Source organism: Vicugna pacos, chromosome 12 (genome assembly GCF_048564905.1).
Source record: "Vicugna pacos chromosome 12, VicPac4, whole genome shotgun sequence".
Lineage (NCBI taxonomy): Eukaryota > Metazoa > Chordata > Mammalia > Artiodactyla > Camelidae > Vicugna > Vicugna pacos.
Genome location: NC_132998.1, coordinates 45,033,270 through 45,049,823, shown reverse-complemented (window position 1 = coordinate 45,049,823; position 16,554 = coordinate 45,033,270). Strand labels below are relative to the sequence as shown.

The 16,554-nt window shown below is 32.7% G+C and overlaps 1 protein-coding gene across 2 annotated transcripts in view; it reads right to left on the bottom strand.

The window, feature by feature from the left end:
- PPFIA2 (PTPRF interacting protein alpha 2) overlaps positions 1-16,554 on the bottom strand; it is a 391,656-nt gene that overhangs the window by 302,705 nt on the left and 72,397 nt on the right. For both annotated transcript variants that reach the window (XM_072973329.1, XM_006197860.4), the window contains exon 3: positions 16,426-16,479. In XM_072973329.1, the coding sequence (XP_072829430.1) occupies positions 16,426-16,479 (54 nt within the window). The remainder of the gene's footprint in view (positions 1-16,425; positions 16,480-16,554) is intronic.

The window sequence follows — 16,554 nt, the reverse complement described above, 5'->3', positions numbered from 1 at the left end:
CACAGTTACAGTTTTGACCAGACAAAAGAAAACCAGTGATCTTACTTTCACTTCTGCCACCAACAAGATATGACCACAAGCAGATTATTTGCCTTTCTGAATCTTGATTACCTTCTTTGTAAAGTATACAGCCATACAGTTTGTCAGGTCAATTTGAGTTCTATAGTTCTAAGAGTATAAAAATAGACTGTGAAAGACCAGTTCTACCATATAGATGAATCAAACTTTGGATTGGCTATAGGTTATAACCTCCTTTTCCTCTACTTGAATTTTACATAGAAGCGTTTTTTTAGTTATACTATTTGATCTAGCTGTGAAATTAATAACAGAATGCTACTGAGGTTTATTGCTCATCAAAGCTATCAAAAGCAACGTGAACTAGGTTAGTGTGTTTACAAAAAAAGTCATTGGCAATTTGTTTCAGAATTCCTTATTCCATCTTAAATAGTAAACAAACAAACAAAATAAAACAGTAGCATAAAGACTAAAATCATACAAATGCCAGACTTACTCTGAATGTATTGCTGAGAAAAACTTTTCTCAAGATGATAGGCAAACAATCTTGAACTTCAAATCATTTGACTCATGAGTCCTTTGTTTACATACAAGTAAGTCTGTTACAGCCACTACTACAGTGAGGCAATAGAACTTGGTTCCCCATTTACCTCTGTTTCCCTCTATAACATAACATTCATAAACTTTCCAACAGGAAGCTCCTTATTTAATGTCCTGTATCGCTTATTTACCTCTAATTCGCTTCAGTGCTGGCTTGGACTTTTTCTAACTCTCTCCCTAGATGACCTTAACTATTCCCATCCCCTTAAATATTATTTACATACTGGAGTCCCTGAAATATAAATCTCAATCCATGTAAAGAACTCACATATGTCAAACTAAATAACATTCTCATTCCTCGCTCCCAAATTTTTCTCTTCCTTGTGTTCTCTGTTTTGGTAAATGTCATGAACATCATCCAGTAACTCAGCTCAAAACTTGGAAAGGCATTTTCAATCGTCCTCAACATGCACTTCCAATACATAAGTAAGTCATCAATTCTAATTTTAAAATATATCTCAACCTGCTTTACTTATCTGTTGCCACCACTCTATGCCAAACTCCCACCATCTCTTACCTAGACTCTTATGGTAGTCTACCTCTTCAATTCTTGTCCTATTCTACTCAATTTTTAACAGCATCCAGCATATTATTAATTTAATAATCCAAGCAAATTTACTTTGCCTTCAGCTCACTAAACTTTGGCCACTTTTATGTCATTTGATCTCTGTCTTAGTATCCTAAGGGTACTATAATAAATTACCAAAAACTTGGTAGCTTTAAACCAGAAATATATTCACTTATAGTTCTAGGTGCCAGAAGTCTGAAATCAAGTTGGGCAGGTTTGATTCTTTCTGGAAACTCTGATGGAGAGTCCATTCCATGCCTCTCTCCTAGCCTCTAGTGATTGTTAGCAATTCTTTGCATTCTTTGATATATAGTTGCATGATTCCAATCCCTGTTTCCATTTTTACATGACATTCTCCTTTATGTGTCTATGTGTTCTCCTCTTCTTATAAGGACACCAGTCATTGGATTTAGAGTCCATCTTAAATCTGGGATGACTTCCTCTCAAGATCCCAAACTAATTATATCTACAAAGATTGTATTTCTAAATAAGGTCACATTCAAAGGTTCTGGGTAAATATGAATTCTGGGGGGACACTATTTAACCAACTACACTCCTCGTCTTACTATATCTGCCTAGATCATTCATCATCTACTCTTCAGGTAGCTGATCTTTTTAAAGTCACTTCCTTAAGTATAGTTTCCTTGAACTTGTCTTTCATTCTTAGTAGTTCCTTTTTAAAAAATATATATTTTTATTGAAGTATAGTCAGTTTATAATGTCATTTTCTCATGTACAGCACAATGCTTAAGTCATACATGAACACACATATATTCGTTTTCATATTCTTTTTCACCTTAAGTTACTACAAGATATAGCAGAGGGAACTTGTTGTTTGTCTATTCTATATATATCAGATAGTATCTGCAAATCTCTAACTCCCAATTTATCCCATCCCAACCACCTCCCCAGTAACCATAAATTTGTTCTCTATGTCTGAGAGTCTGTTTCTGTTTTGCAAATAAGTTTGTCTGTCTGTTTTTTTGTTTGCTTTTAAGATTAACATACAAGTGGTATCATATGGTATTTTTATTTCTCTTTCTGGCTTATTTCACTTAGAATAACAATCTCTAGTCCACCAAAATTGAATCAAGAAAAAACAGATCATTTGAATCGACCAGTCACTAGAAGTGAAATAGAATCAGTAATAAAAAAAAATCCCTGCAAACAGAAGTCCAGGATCATATAGCTTCACTGGGGAATTCTATCAAACATACCAAGAAGAGCTCATATTGATCCTTCTCAAACTCTTCCAAAAGATTGAAGAGGAGGGAATACTCCCAAACTCATTCTTTGAAGCCACCATCACCCTGATATCAAAGACAGACAAAGACACAGCTAAAAAAGAAAACTATAGGCCAGTATCATTGATGAACAAAAAGATGATTACTTTTTAAATCTTCATTCTGGTGCTGGTTTATCTTTCTATATAATGAGTGTAACACTATTTTTTATATTTTCCCAAAACAACTTTAAATACGCATAAATACATTCATGTTTGAAATTTTTTTCATATTCTTAATTATCTGGGAAATATATATTACATAATTTAATTTTAATAATCTATTCTTCTTTCCACTTTTACAAAATCAAGTTAGGGTGAAAGTTACATTTCCTTGATGATTTTTTATTTCATTAATTTAGTATGGTTAGTTGAGAAGTTAGTGTATGTGATCTAGCCATTAAAAGGAAGTAATTATATTAAATGAATTTTGAAAGTTAGACACATCTACAGCTGTTAAATACAGAAACATCTGAAAGAGTTTCTATGTTTGGTTAAATAAAAAGGAAGGAAATAAAAACAAGGGTAGGAGAAAAAAATTTATTAGTTTTTTTTAGGAAAAAATAGAAATAAATCCAGCTGTACATTATGTTAAGCGTAGAGTACTTTGTGTGTACTTTTGATGTGTAAGTATTTTGATAAGTGAAGAGTAATCTTCTCTGTACAGTGAATGTGCATGGAGACCTGCCAGTATTTTAAAGGAAGACATCCTCGTGAGTGTGAGTGAACAGGGAAAATAGTTGAGCTCCTGGCAAATATTAGTTGCTCAATGAATATTTGAATAAAATAATGACATTGACTAATTAATAAGGAAGTTCACTTTTATTCCTAGAATGTTGACATTTTACCATTAAAAATATTCATTATATTATTAATATGTTATGATATTAAATAATTACAATGTTAAATAATTATATTATTATTATATGATATAAAATATCATTATAAACAAATGCTGAATTTTATCTGTATTTTGTCTGCATCTATGTAGATAATCATAAGAATTTTTTCCCTATTAACATGGAGAATTACATTCACTTAACTGTAAAAGTAAAAATAATCTTGCATTTCTGGAAGAAAGCCAACTAGGTCCTGATGTCATATCCTTACTCATTGGTTCACTTAATTAACTAACATTGTAGGTTAATATTTCAGGCTTTGCTTCAAGATATTTTTTTGCCTCATGTGGCAAACAGACCCAAAGATGGCTTCCATGTTCAACCCTTCCGTAAACTCCTCCCTTTGACAATGGGTAGGGCTTGTGATTTGCTTCCAACTAAATAGAATATGGCAAAGGTAATGATAATTCATTCCCATTATTATATAGGTATGTGTATATATGTGTACATACACAAGCACACACACATACATGTATACGTAGACATACATACCACTAATCACGGGAGCTTGAAAGGGGACCTTGAGCTCCAGATCAAAATGCCACCTGGCCCACACCTTGATTGCAGCCAGTTAAAATGCTTAGCAGAGGACCCAAGTAAGCTATTTTCAGACTCCTGACCCACAGAAACTGAGACAGTAAATGTGTTGCTTTCAGTCTCTTAGATTGTGGTAATTTGTTACACAGCAAAAGCAAACTAATGCATCTCATTAAACAACTTGAGAAGTGCTTCTTCGTTTTAATTGTCTTTTAGAGCTTTTAATAGTTGGTATAATCCCTTCCTTAAATGATTGTAGAATTCACTGGTGAAGCCATCTGGTTCTAGAATTTTCTTTGTGAGAAAATCTTTAATTGAAGATTTCATTTCTTTCATCTGAAGTATTTTTTGCACTTTTTATTTTCTGCGTTATCTTGGTAAAGGTATGTTTTCCTAGGAACTTCCTCATTTCATCTACTTTTTAAAAATTCATCAGCATAAACTGTGTTCAGAATATCCTCATTATTTTAAATTTTACCAACCCCTCAGAGATTTATCAGTTAACTTTTTAAAAAAAACATTTAGCTTTATTTATACTCTGTATTAAATATTTCTATTTTATTAATTTTTGCTGCTAGCTTCATTTTTCCCTTCTTTCTATATCTTAGGTTTTATTTGTTCTATTTTCCTAGCTTCTTGAGATGATGCTTAGATCATTGATTTTTTGAGCTTTCATTTTTTCTAATATAAATTAATGCTATACATTTCTAAGTGGGGCTTAAACCACATCCTACATCTTTCAAGATGTAGTATTCCAGTATCATTGAATTTGACTTTTTTTTCTTATTTTTTATTTTGAACTCTCTCACCAATGAATTAAGTAGAAGTATAAGGCATATTTTCCCAACACTTCAGTACTTTCTATTTATCATCTTTTAATTTCATTTTTTGTATTAATTTCCATCTGAACTCTGATGTAAGAGAACATATTCTGTATGATTTCAGGTCTTTGAAATTTATTGTCTTCTTGTATAACCCATATTTGGGCAATTTTTAGAAATAAAATGCAAGATTATATATCATGGAGGACATGCTTGTTTATCACATTGCTCAAATTATCATTATCTTTAAAGATTTTTTCTTCCTGTTCAGTCAGGTATTGAGAGAAGTATTAAAATGTTCCACCATGACTGCGGGTATTTTTAGTCTCCTTTTATTTCTGTTAACTTTTATCTCCTATATTTTAAGTGTTTGCTATTAGGAACACAAGCATGTAAAATTTCATTCTTCCTTTTTTTTATATTTCAGTATCTCTCTTTTTATATTTAATATTTTTTCTGAAACAATACACTTTCTGATGTTAATGTAGCTGCATGTGCTTTTATTTTTTTAACTAGTATTATACAGTATATCTTTCATATCATTTTAGTTTCAGTCTTTATTTCCACATTTTAGATTTCTTTCATAAACTACACAAAGTTTTTAAAAAATCATTCAGACAGTCTTTCACAGAACTAGAACAAATCATAATAAAATTTATAAGGAGCCACAAAAGACCTAGAATTGCCAAACATTACTGAAGAAAAAGAAAGAGGCTGGAGGAATAACTCTCCCAGACTTCAGACAAGACTATAGAGCTATAATCATCAAGACAGCGTGGTATTGGTACAAAAACAGACATATAGACCAATGGAACAGAATAGAGAGCCCAGAAATGAACCCACAGACTTTTCGTCAACTAATCTTCAATAAAGGAGGCAAGAATATACAATGGAATAAAGACAGTCTCTTCAGCAAATGGTGTTGGGAAATCTGGACAGCAGCATGTCAATCAGTGAAGCTTATACCATACATAAAAATCAACTCAAAATGGATCAAAGACTTAAACATAAGACAAGATACAACAAACCTCCTAGAAGAAAATATAGGCAAAACATTATCTGACATACATCTCAAAAATGTTCTCCTAGAACAGTCTACTCAAGCAATAGAAATAAAAGCAAGAATAAACAAATGGGATCTAATGAAACTTACAAGCTTCTGCAGAGCAAAGGAAACCATAAGTAAAACAAAGTGACAACCTACGGAATGGGAAAAAATTTTTGCCAATGAAACCGACAAAGGCTTGATCTCCAGAATATATAAGCAGTTCATACAACTTAATAAGAAAGAAACAAACCCAATCCAAAAATGGGCAGAAGACCTAAACAAGCAATTTTCCAAGGAAGAAATACAAATGATCAAAAGGCACATGAAAAAATGCTCAATATCACTAATTATCAGAGAAATGCAAATCAAAACTACAATGAGGTATCACCTCACATCAGTCAGAATGGTCATCAGTGAAAAGTCCACAAATGATAAATGCTGGAGAGGCTGTGGAGAAAAGGGAACCCTCCTACACTGCTGGTGGGAATGCAGTTGGTGCAGCCACTGTGGAAAACAGTATGGAGATTCCTCAAAAGACTAGGAATAGACTTACCATATAACCCAGGAATCCTGCTCCTGGGCATATATCCAGAAGGAACCGTACTTCAAAAAGACATCTGCACCCCAATGTTCATAGCAGCACTAGTTACAATAGCCAAGACATGGAAACAGCCTAAATGTCCATCAACAGAGACTGGATAAAGAAGAGGTGGTATATTTATACAATGGAATACTATTCAGCCATAAAAACCGACAACATAACGCCATTTGCAGCAACATGGATGCTCCTAGAGAATGTCATTCTGAGTGAAGTAAGCCAGAAAGAGAAAGAAAAATACCATATGAGATCACTAATATGTGGAATCTAAAATAAAAAACAAACAAACAAAACATAAATACAAAACAGAAATAGACTCAAAGACATAGAATTCAAACTTGTGGTTGCCAAGGGGGTGGGGGGGTGGGAAGGGATAGACTGGGATTTCAAAATGTAGAAGATAAACAAGATTATACTGTATAGCACAGGGAAATATATACAAGATCTTATGGTAGCTCACAGAGAAAAAAATGTGACAATGAATATATATAAGTTCATGTATAACTGAAAAATTGTGCTCTATACTGGAATTTGACACATTGTAAAATTATTATAAATCAATAAAAAATGTTAAAAAAAAATACAGACATTAAAAAAAAAAGACATGGAAACAGCCTAAATGTCCATCAACAGATGACAGGATAAAGAAGAGGTGGTATATTTATACAATGGAATACTATTCAGCCATAAAAACCGACAACATAATGCCATTTGCAGCAACATGGATGTTCCTGGAGAATGTCATTCTAAGTGAAGTAAGCCAGAAAGAGAAAGAAGAATATCATATGAGACCGCTAATATGTGGATTCAAAAAATCAAAAACAAAAACAAAAACAAAACAAAACATAAATGCAAAACAGAAACAGACTCATAGACATAGAACACAAACTTGTGGTTGCCTAGGGGGTGGGGGTGGAAAGGGACAGACTGGGATTTCAAAATGTAGAATAGATAAACAAGATTATACTGTATAACACAGGGAAATATATACAAGATATTATGGTAGCTCACAGCAAAAAAAAAAAATGTGACAATGAATATATGTATGTTCATGTATAACTGAAAAATTGTGCTGTATACTGGAATTTGACACAACATTGTAAAATGACTATAACTCAATAAAAAATGTTAAAAAAATCATTCAGACAATCTTTATTTCACATTGACTATCTTTCAACTTGTATTTCATGCAATTACTTATATACCTTTATTTAAAAGTTAGAATAATGATTTTGGTTGTAATGTCAAATTTCAATGAATTTCCTGGCCTTTTAGGGAATGGTGATGTAATTTAAACAAAACTCAGTGTTTTTGTATAGGAATATCAAGGAGGTTTTAAATTTGTTTTCAAAAAGTGTTATCCATAGAAGAAAAAGAGTCACTCATATGGATTACCCATTTTAATCTATGATGAGGAAAAGTAAAAATGGAAAAAATAACTAGCATTACCAAAATGCTTTCTACCACACTCCAATAAAAGTATAAATGGTTCCTAGTTGTAAAATATAAGAATAAGAATATCTAGAGAATTTGTTATATAGCCAGAAGATGATTTTGCAGCTTTCAAGCTTGATGAATGCTTTTGGTGAAATATTAAAATTTTAATATTGTAACTGTTCCACTTTTCCTATAACACTAATTACATTATAAATATGCTTCAATAGCTTCAAATATCTTTTGAAAAATAATTTAATAGCATATCATAAAATCTTTAAGGCATATTCTTGTTATGTGGTATTCTTGAAACAACATAGATTCTAACTGAAAGTAGAATTCTGCATAATCTCAACTTCATTATGAATATAAAATCAGATTCCTTTTTAAAGTGCCTGTAGTGGTTATAATTAATGCTAAGTGAAAAACAGAATATGCATGTAATTTCAGCATTTACATTTTGAGGATTCATGTTTCCCTGAGTGTGCATTTGAAAAAGACAATCTAGTTGCTGAGAATTAGCTAGAGTAAATTGTTTACCTTCCAGATATAAGTGTTCCTTCACAGAGAAACTCACATTCTTAGGTAGGGCTAGAGGAAAGTAAGCCCTAATGTTGCATTCTCTGGAAGCCCAAAGAGGAAGAAGAGGAGGATCCCAATCCACAGAAGTTTGCAGTGTCTTACCCAGTCACACTTTGATGAATACAAATGGCAGAAAGGGGCAAATCTTCAGAACACTAGTTTCTTCCTCATTTCTCCAAAGGAGGTACAGCATCACCTCATTGGGATCTCAGGAAAAGCAGCGGCAGCAGCCTTAGATCTGTGCCAGTCCTGCTACCTCAGGCTATGTGGGAATGGGCCATCAGACCCTCCTTCTTTGAGGGCCCACTGGGTGCAGTCATGACTGTTTTCTGGAATAGCCAAATAAGCACTGGCCCACAGCCTAATCTCATTGAGGCTGCATAGGTGTCTAGCTGTTAAGTTGCACAGGCACATGGAGGGTTTCTGCGATTTTAGAAAGAAATAACCCACCTTTACTTTTTAAATAGATATCCTCAAACTAGATTTAATTTTATATTCTAAGTAACTTCAGCAATTAAATTTCGACTGATGTACTTTAAGTTGCAGCAGCCAGTTTTACCAGTTGCTAAAGTTGACAGAATTGAAATACTTTGGATACAAGGTAAGGAAAGACCCTTGATTTCTTTCCATCCAGAATAAAGGTTTTAATTTAATGCAAGTTAGATCTTGAAGACCTGGTTCAACATTCACCTTTCAAAACAAGTCTTCCCCCCAAACAAATTCAAATCCCTCCAAACACACTTACTATGGTTATTACCATATAATACATATGTAATTACGTATTTATATACCCATTTTTTGCACTTATCATATTTTAGAAGAAACAAATGCTAGCTAGTTAGAGTATAAAAATCTATAGCATTGAATTTATGTCTTTCATTTTTTGCTAAGGTACCCAGAATAGTACTATGTACACCAATAAACCTTTATTCTTACTTTATATTTTTGACATTTTAATGAGCAATTATATGTACAAAGCTGTATTCATCCATCTGTCTTTTCAGATAGACATCCTAAATTATAAGCATCTTTGATCAAGAATAAAAATAGTCCACTTTATTATGTTGGATACGAACAGTTTAATTAGAAACCAGCCTCTTGTTTAGTGAAGAAACTAAATAAATCTGCCTTATTTTTTGTAGGATGAAATGTATATGTAAATATATATAAAATAATTACATATATGTTTTATCCTTAAATATGCTTATATATGCTATATATAAATACACATATATATACAAACAAGCAAACTCATGTATAATAAAAATGAACAGAAATAGAAAAGAAGGTGGGAAAAAAGAACAAAATACAAATATGTACAATGTCTGTAGTTGAAATTATATTACTATTTAGGACAAAATTATAATAGGGATTTTGAGGAGCAAAGATAGTTAAAATAACTCATATTAAACTTTATATGATCTGAAAACTGAGTATATATTAATATATAGTTCAATGTAGTATTATCATTATTAACAAAAATAATGTATCTTTGCAATAATGCAAGTTCCTAATTTATTTTGCTTATTATGTAATTTTTAATTAACATAATGATTTTCCCTCAAAAACTTTCAAGTAACTTTATTCTTATAGATTGATTAAAAACTGACAATAAGTAACAAGTAATACTCTATTTCTAACAAGGAGTTATTACTCTCAGCTTCCCAAATAATTCACCTATACTGGTGAATCATTTCTAAAATATTTCCTATCATATTGATCACGAGTGAAACAATATGCTGAGAAATCTCAAAAATGCTTCCATATTCAGTGTTACTCTAAACCCAACCTTCAGATGTTAGTCTATAATTTATATCTCTTTGCTCACTTTCATGTTTAACATAATTTAAATTTTTGAATGTAGGAAGCCATATTTGGAATGTGCCCTCTAATTCAGTAGTTTATGTTGAAATACAGATACTTAAATAGTTCTAATCAGTAATGCATTAATGAATAGGAAATAACCTAACATGGAAATCTTTTGGTATCATATGTGCTAAGCATTACATGTCTTTCATGATAAAATCCCTGCATATAAACCATCTTTCATTATTTTGGTTACTTATTTATGGCACCAATATTTTAAGTACCTATTTTGACAAGTTAAAAAATTAATAAATTAATTGATTAAAATGAAGTTGTTGAGTCCTTTCTTCCCTATCCCCTACCCACACTGGCATATAGGAAGCAAACATCTGATTCAGTTGTTATGTGCATCCCCAGACTCGAAGGGATACACATTAATTTCTTTCTCCCCTAGTCTTACATATATTCCATGGAATCACCCACTGACAGACCTGCTGAATAAATACCCAAACACTGGGGATACCACTGCCTTCTTCTATGAGTCACTGCTTTGGGTCCACCCTCATCTGACTTAGGAGAAGCGTAAGGTTTTTTACTGCACCACTCTCTACCAGCTGAAACTCTGCCAATGAGCCCTTTCTGATCTTCACTGAGAGAGGCTCAAGGTGGTGATTCATAGCAGCAGGACTGATACTACTCTCATTGTTAATTCGTAAATCTGTGGTATGTCTAGCACTCCTCCTCAGAAGGTAGAGATGATGCTTATCATCAATGGTACCAAGCTTTGAGGCTCTAAGTACAATTTTGAATCAGCAATAGAAGTTCCATTTCACATCTTTTACTCTCTTATTTATTGAAAGCTTCAATTTGTTCCACCTGAAGACCTATTAAAATTATTATTAAAATTCTTCTTCTTCATTCATTATTCATTACTCAGTTGCCAAACTAGAAAGTTCAAAAATCAGCCTTGAGTTTTTAAAAAAGTCTCATTCTCCTTCCTCCAAAAAAACCCCTATTCTTGTGTATTGCTCATGAAGCAGTCCATTCCTCTCTATTCTCACTGTCACTTGATAGGCTCATACTAAAAATTTAATGTTTTACTCAAAATACAATGTTGACTTTCTGCTGAGATACTAATTCAATGAGTTTTATAATGCAGTGGGACTGGGGAAAAAAAAAAAAAGGTCACCATCATTATTTTCATCACCTCTCCTTTGGATGACTACAAGAGTCCTTTTCACTGGTTTCCCTGCTTGGACTTTTACCTCAATCACTCGTCAATAGAGCCAGGAAAATGTTTCTAAGGGACAGGGCAGATTAAATGACTCTCCTTTTTAAAGACTTTGATGGATCCTCACAGTCTTTAGTATACATCACAATTTTTTTTTCTATGAAATTTCTTATCTCTTCCTCTGGTTTAAACTTTTTTCTCTATCTCACCGCTACTTTCAATCCTCTAGCCACTCTGAGTTATTTTCTCATTTTTTGACTTATGCATACACTATTTCCTTGTTTAAGATGACAGGCTTCACCTTCCTCAGCTGACAAACTTCAACTCGTCCTACAACTAAACATTAATTTATTTTATTTGCCTTGTTTGATCCTCCAGACTCTTTCCGTTCTCACCAGTTGGGTTATGTGACCTTCTCTCTCACTTTCATCTCATCCTGTGCTTATATTACACTGTAATTACTTTTTACCAACCTGTCTGCTCCACTATATTCTGAAAGGAGAAACTGAATTGTTTACCACTGTATTTCCAAAACCTAACTAAATGTGTAGCACACAGTGTACACTCAAACATAACACTGAATTCTGACTAAACAAATTGGAGAATGAAAGCAAGTAATACACAAATATGACAGTCAGGTTGAAAGAGATTAAATTAGATAACATTTCAGATTCACATTTTTTTAATCCCCTTATCTTTTGAAGCAAGTGTGTAGAACATTGACCTTTTTTGAATAAGCAAATTAAAATCAGTTTTGGAGACTTCGACTTTTTCATGCTGTTCACAATTTGAAAAATATATAACCTGGTCTAAACAGCACTCTCAGGAAATTGAATTTGTTTTAAATTCTGTGGAGTGTTTACTCAACTTGCTAAGAACCATCAGGAAGACCATTAAAATGAGAACAGAAAGTACAAAAATACGGAATGTACAATTCTGTTTCCTCAGTGGGGAAAAAAATTAACAGAGCTGGAGAATGTTCAGGACAGCGTGCATGTCAAGCCCAAGGATATGGACTAAATCGGTGTTCACTTATTCACCACACTCTAGAAATGAGGAGAACCATTATCATTTGAATAAAGGAAACTTAGAATAATCAAAATGCTAAGATGTGTAGGAACCAAATTTATCTTATTACTCTGAGGTAACAAACAGAAAGAAAAACAAGAGAGGAACTGAATAGCCCCAGTGGCATTCTTGCTCTAAGTTCTGGATGAGGCAATGAGGTGGACTGAATTCAAACACTGATAACAGCACTCTGAAATAACAGGACACTCTGACATTTGACCAACGTGTTCAGAAATTTGTTTCATATAGTCTAGAATTTGTCCCACATAACTCCTTAATAGATTTTGTCTATATTAACCCTTAAAAAGAATCAGAAATAGTAAGACAGTGAATAGCTAGTTTATATCAGTTTATAAATAATCAGAAACTTTCTTAAACCAATACAAAGGGAAACTCCCCTCCTTGTGCACATTAGTCTGCTTGGGTCTGTGTCACTAAACTTAACTTTTCTGGCCAAGCTATGCTACTAAATCCCACCTGCAGACTTAGACCTAGCTTACAGTCTGGGACAAATCCTGGCTCCAGGCCAAGGGTTGGCCAACACCTCTATGACACTGGCTCATGGGCTCAAGACAGGACATGATCTGTCACACTGCTGGTTCTGCACAGACCTGCATATCCACAGCTCTCTAGATACCAGTTTAGCTGGTATAGCAATATAACTTTTCATGCTTTATACCTGTTTTTCAGTATCCAAAATCTGCTTGGCCATCAGAAGCTGAGTTACTTAGACCTTACCTTAATCTTCCTAAGGCTGGCCTGATGGCCTGACAATGTGATAACCTGGGACACCCCTGATATCTTACATTTCACAAGGTTTTGATATTTTAATAATGTTAATAGTTTAAATTTAATACACTGTGACAAAATGGTATATTAAAAAGCACTATTTAACTTAATAATTATATTTTACCCTTTAGAGTTTAATTATCTTTCTTTCCCTTTATTTTATATGTAAATATATGCTATGTTTTTAGACTGGAGCTTAATCTGTGATCCAGTTTTTGTGAATGAAAAATAAATGCAGAATGTAGAATATCTTTCATATAATTTTTCAAAGACGATTTTAAGTTAACATAACAGGCAATATTTTTCTCAATCATAGAAGAGTTTATTTTCTAAGATAACTATGTGATTTAGAAAAGTCTGTAAGTTCTATTTGCAGCAGTGACTGATTTCCAGTTTATGAATTTAAAAACATAGTGTCTGAAATTCTTTTCAGAAGAAAGCGATTATAAAACTTCTTGAATGGCCCCTGAATATAATTAATGAGTGATTCTCTCTTTCATTATTAGCATTAAAACTGAGACTACCTAAATTTTCAAAAAACCTACTTAACATTTATTGTTAAAAATATTAATGCAGACTATATTCATATGAGTTCAAATTTATTCTTACCAGACATGTAAATTTGCAAATTTGCAAATTTATTTATAATGACATTTTCAAATTTGACACAACTTTTTATACATGCTTGCTATTTGAAAAAATGTAAAATTCACTTTTTTTAATGCTTCAGAAATATTTATATCTGCCCACAGAAAAAATTTCAAGTTCTAAATATACCATTTATATTTAAAGATATATGTGATATTTCTATTATATGGGTAAAGAAATTACTCCATAGCTATACCTCCTTGTGAGAGACCATTCACTCAACACTTTATAGATTCTGTTCAATGAGTGAAAATTATAGGACCTTGAATATCCTACCAATGAAAATTTCATCACAGAATGGGTTTAGTAGTTGTAAACATTTATATAAAATATATAACTTTAGAAATGGATAATGAATAACAGTATTTAGATAATCTATTATAAATATCTTTTTCAAAGAAAGGAAAAAATAATATGAAACCTCAAATGGACTTAAGTTATACATAATTTACTCTTTCAGTTTTCTAATTTGGGGGCAAAAATAATAGCTTCATTCAGTCTTATTCTTAAGTGACTGAAGCAACTCTAGATACTATTACCATTTCACCTTCATACTGTGACTACCTTATAAGCTTTATGGAGGGCTAAACAGTGGTTTTATTATGTAGCCCTCAGTAATATGCTGTTGATAGCTCTTTAACAATGGGAGACATTAAATACATGTGTCCTGTTAACACCCCAGATTGTCTAAGCTCTTATGTACTCTGACATTTGTATGATGTCTTTCACTTTACAAAAAGTTGTAAAACAAATGCACAACCATTGAATCAGGAAAATGTAGACAGCAGTATAAAATACCCATCATCATGGTAGGGGATGGCCAAGACAGAAATTTTATCTTCACAACATTAGAAATTATGTCTAAAGAAAAAAAACCACATATATGTAGTATAAAAATACAGACACATATACACACTTATAGCTCTTGGGAATGAAGTTGACTAAGATTGCCTTCAGGACAACCTCTGTCCTTTCAGTGACCTTTTACCCCTGCAAGGGGTTTCTTTCAATAACTAGGCTTTATGCTGACTTAATCTTCCATGTTTAGAAACATGCCTTCTTGAAAGGATATGATAAACACTATCATATCCTTTATTGTTAATTTATTTTAACAGGTAAACAATGGGCAAGAGTTTTATGTCCACTTGCAGAAGAGAGGTGTTTTGTTTTGAACAAGGAATAAATCCTCTTAAAACAAACATCTCTGACTGTAGAATTTTTTCAAGAATTAGTGAATAGTGAGGGAGGTATTTTGAAGGAAACGGTTTTATTCTTCTAATAAAAGCTGAATGCTATGCACAAACACAGTGCAAGGCAGCAGGGTGAAATGACATCACAAAAGCAGTCACCTACACCACCCTACATATAAAGCTGGTCATAAATCCTGTCACAGTATACTTGCTGGACTGACTGACATTTCATCTTGTCTTATGTTGCAATGTAATAGGTTCTGGGACTAAATAAAAGCGGCTATCTGAGGACAACACATTTTTTTTTTCCTGCATAAACTCAGACAATGAAAATAAAGGGAAGGGAAAGGACTAAAATGTGTTGTTTCACCTAGTTTAGGAGCAATTTGATGAAGACTAAACAGAATCATGAGACACATGAAAATGAGACAGGAGAGAAAGAGCTACAACTGAAGGTTATCTTTTTAACATCTCACCAATATTTTAATCTAAGTATGTACTTCACCTCGATACCCGGATGAAGTATAGCTAAAAAATTGATAACACAGGGTTCTGCGTGTTCCACACTAAACCTCACAGCGCTAAGTACAAAGCAAACAGTAACAAAATTTTATGCATTGACTATTTGTTGAAATAAATTGAATCTTATTACTTTAATATATACCATGAACTCATGTTTGAGCCTCAAGCATGAAATCGCAGGAATCTTGATTTACTCAATGTTTTTTGAAATCAGACATCACAGAAAGGACAAAGATGCCAACACTAGACCATCAATCTTGTTATAGCTTAAAAATGATAATCCTTTAAAATTTTAGAGCATTTTCTCTAATTTTCTAGAAGCTTCCTGGGTAAAGCATGGAAGAAACAGCAATACTAAGAATCAATACTGTGAAAAAATGGGCTGATAAAATAATTTTTGTCAGTAACTAGAAAATATATTCCAATCAAAATCTTACACATATTTAAAGTGTTAAACTCTCAGGTTCCAAAAGGTTTTAGCTTTTGGTGTAGTACATCAGTAGGACATAAAGTACATACATACTCTAATGAAGCTTTTATTTTTATTGTTAGAGTCAATATATGGAAATGAATTTTATGACTTACTAAAACTTTTTAAAACACCAAATGACAGCTTAAAGCAAGTTCACATTTTTGTATTAGTTACTGCAATAGCTACAAAGTTTTGAAAGAAACTATTTCCAAAAGTTACCTGTATGACAAATTGTATACAAGTAACTGTCTGATGATCTGGTATGCACATAATTTAACTCATCAATAGTTAAATTTAATGAAGAATCTAACTTACCGGTGGATCAGCCCCCTTAGAACCAGTCAGCCCTCCTGTTAGGGATTCGATATCCTGAAAAGGGGAGAGGTGTTGATTGTAAAATGCTACTCAACAGCATGGAGAATTTCCCAGTCCCACAGTGTAATA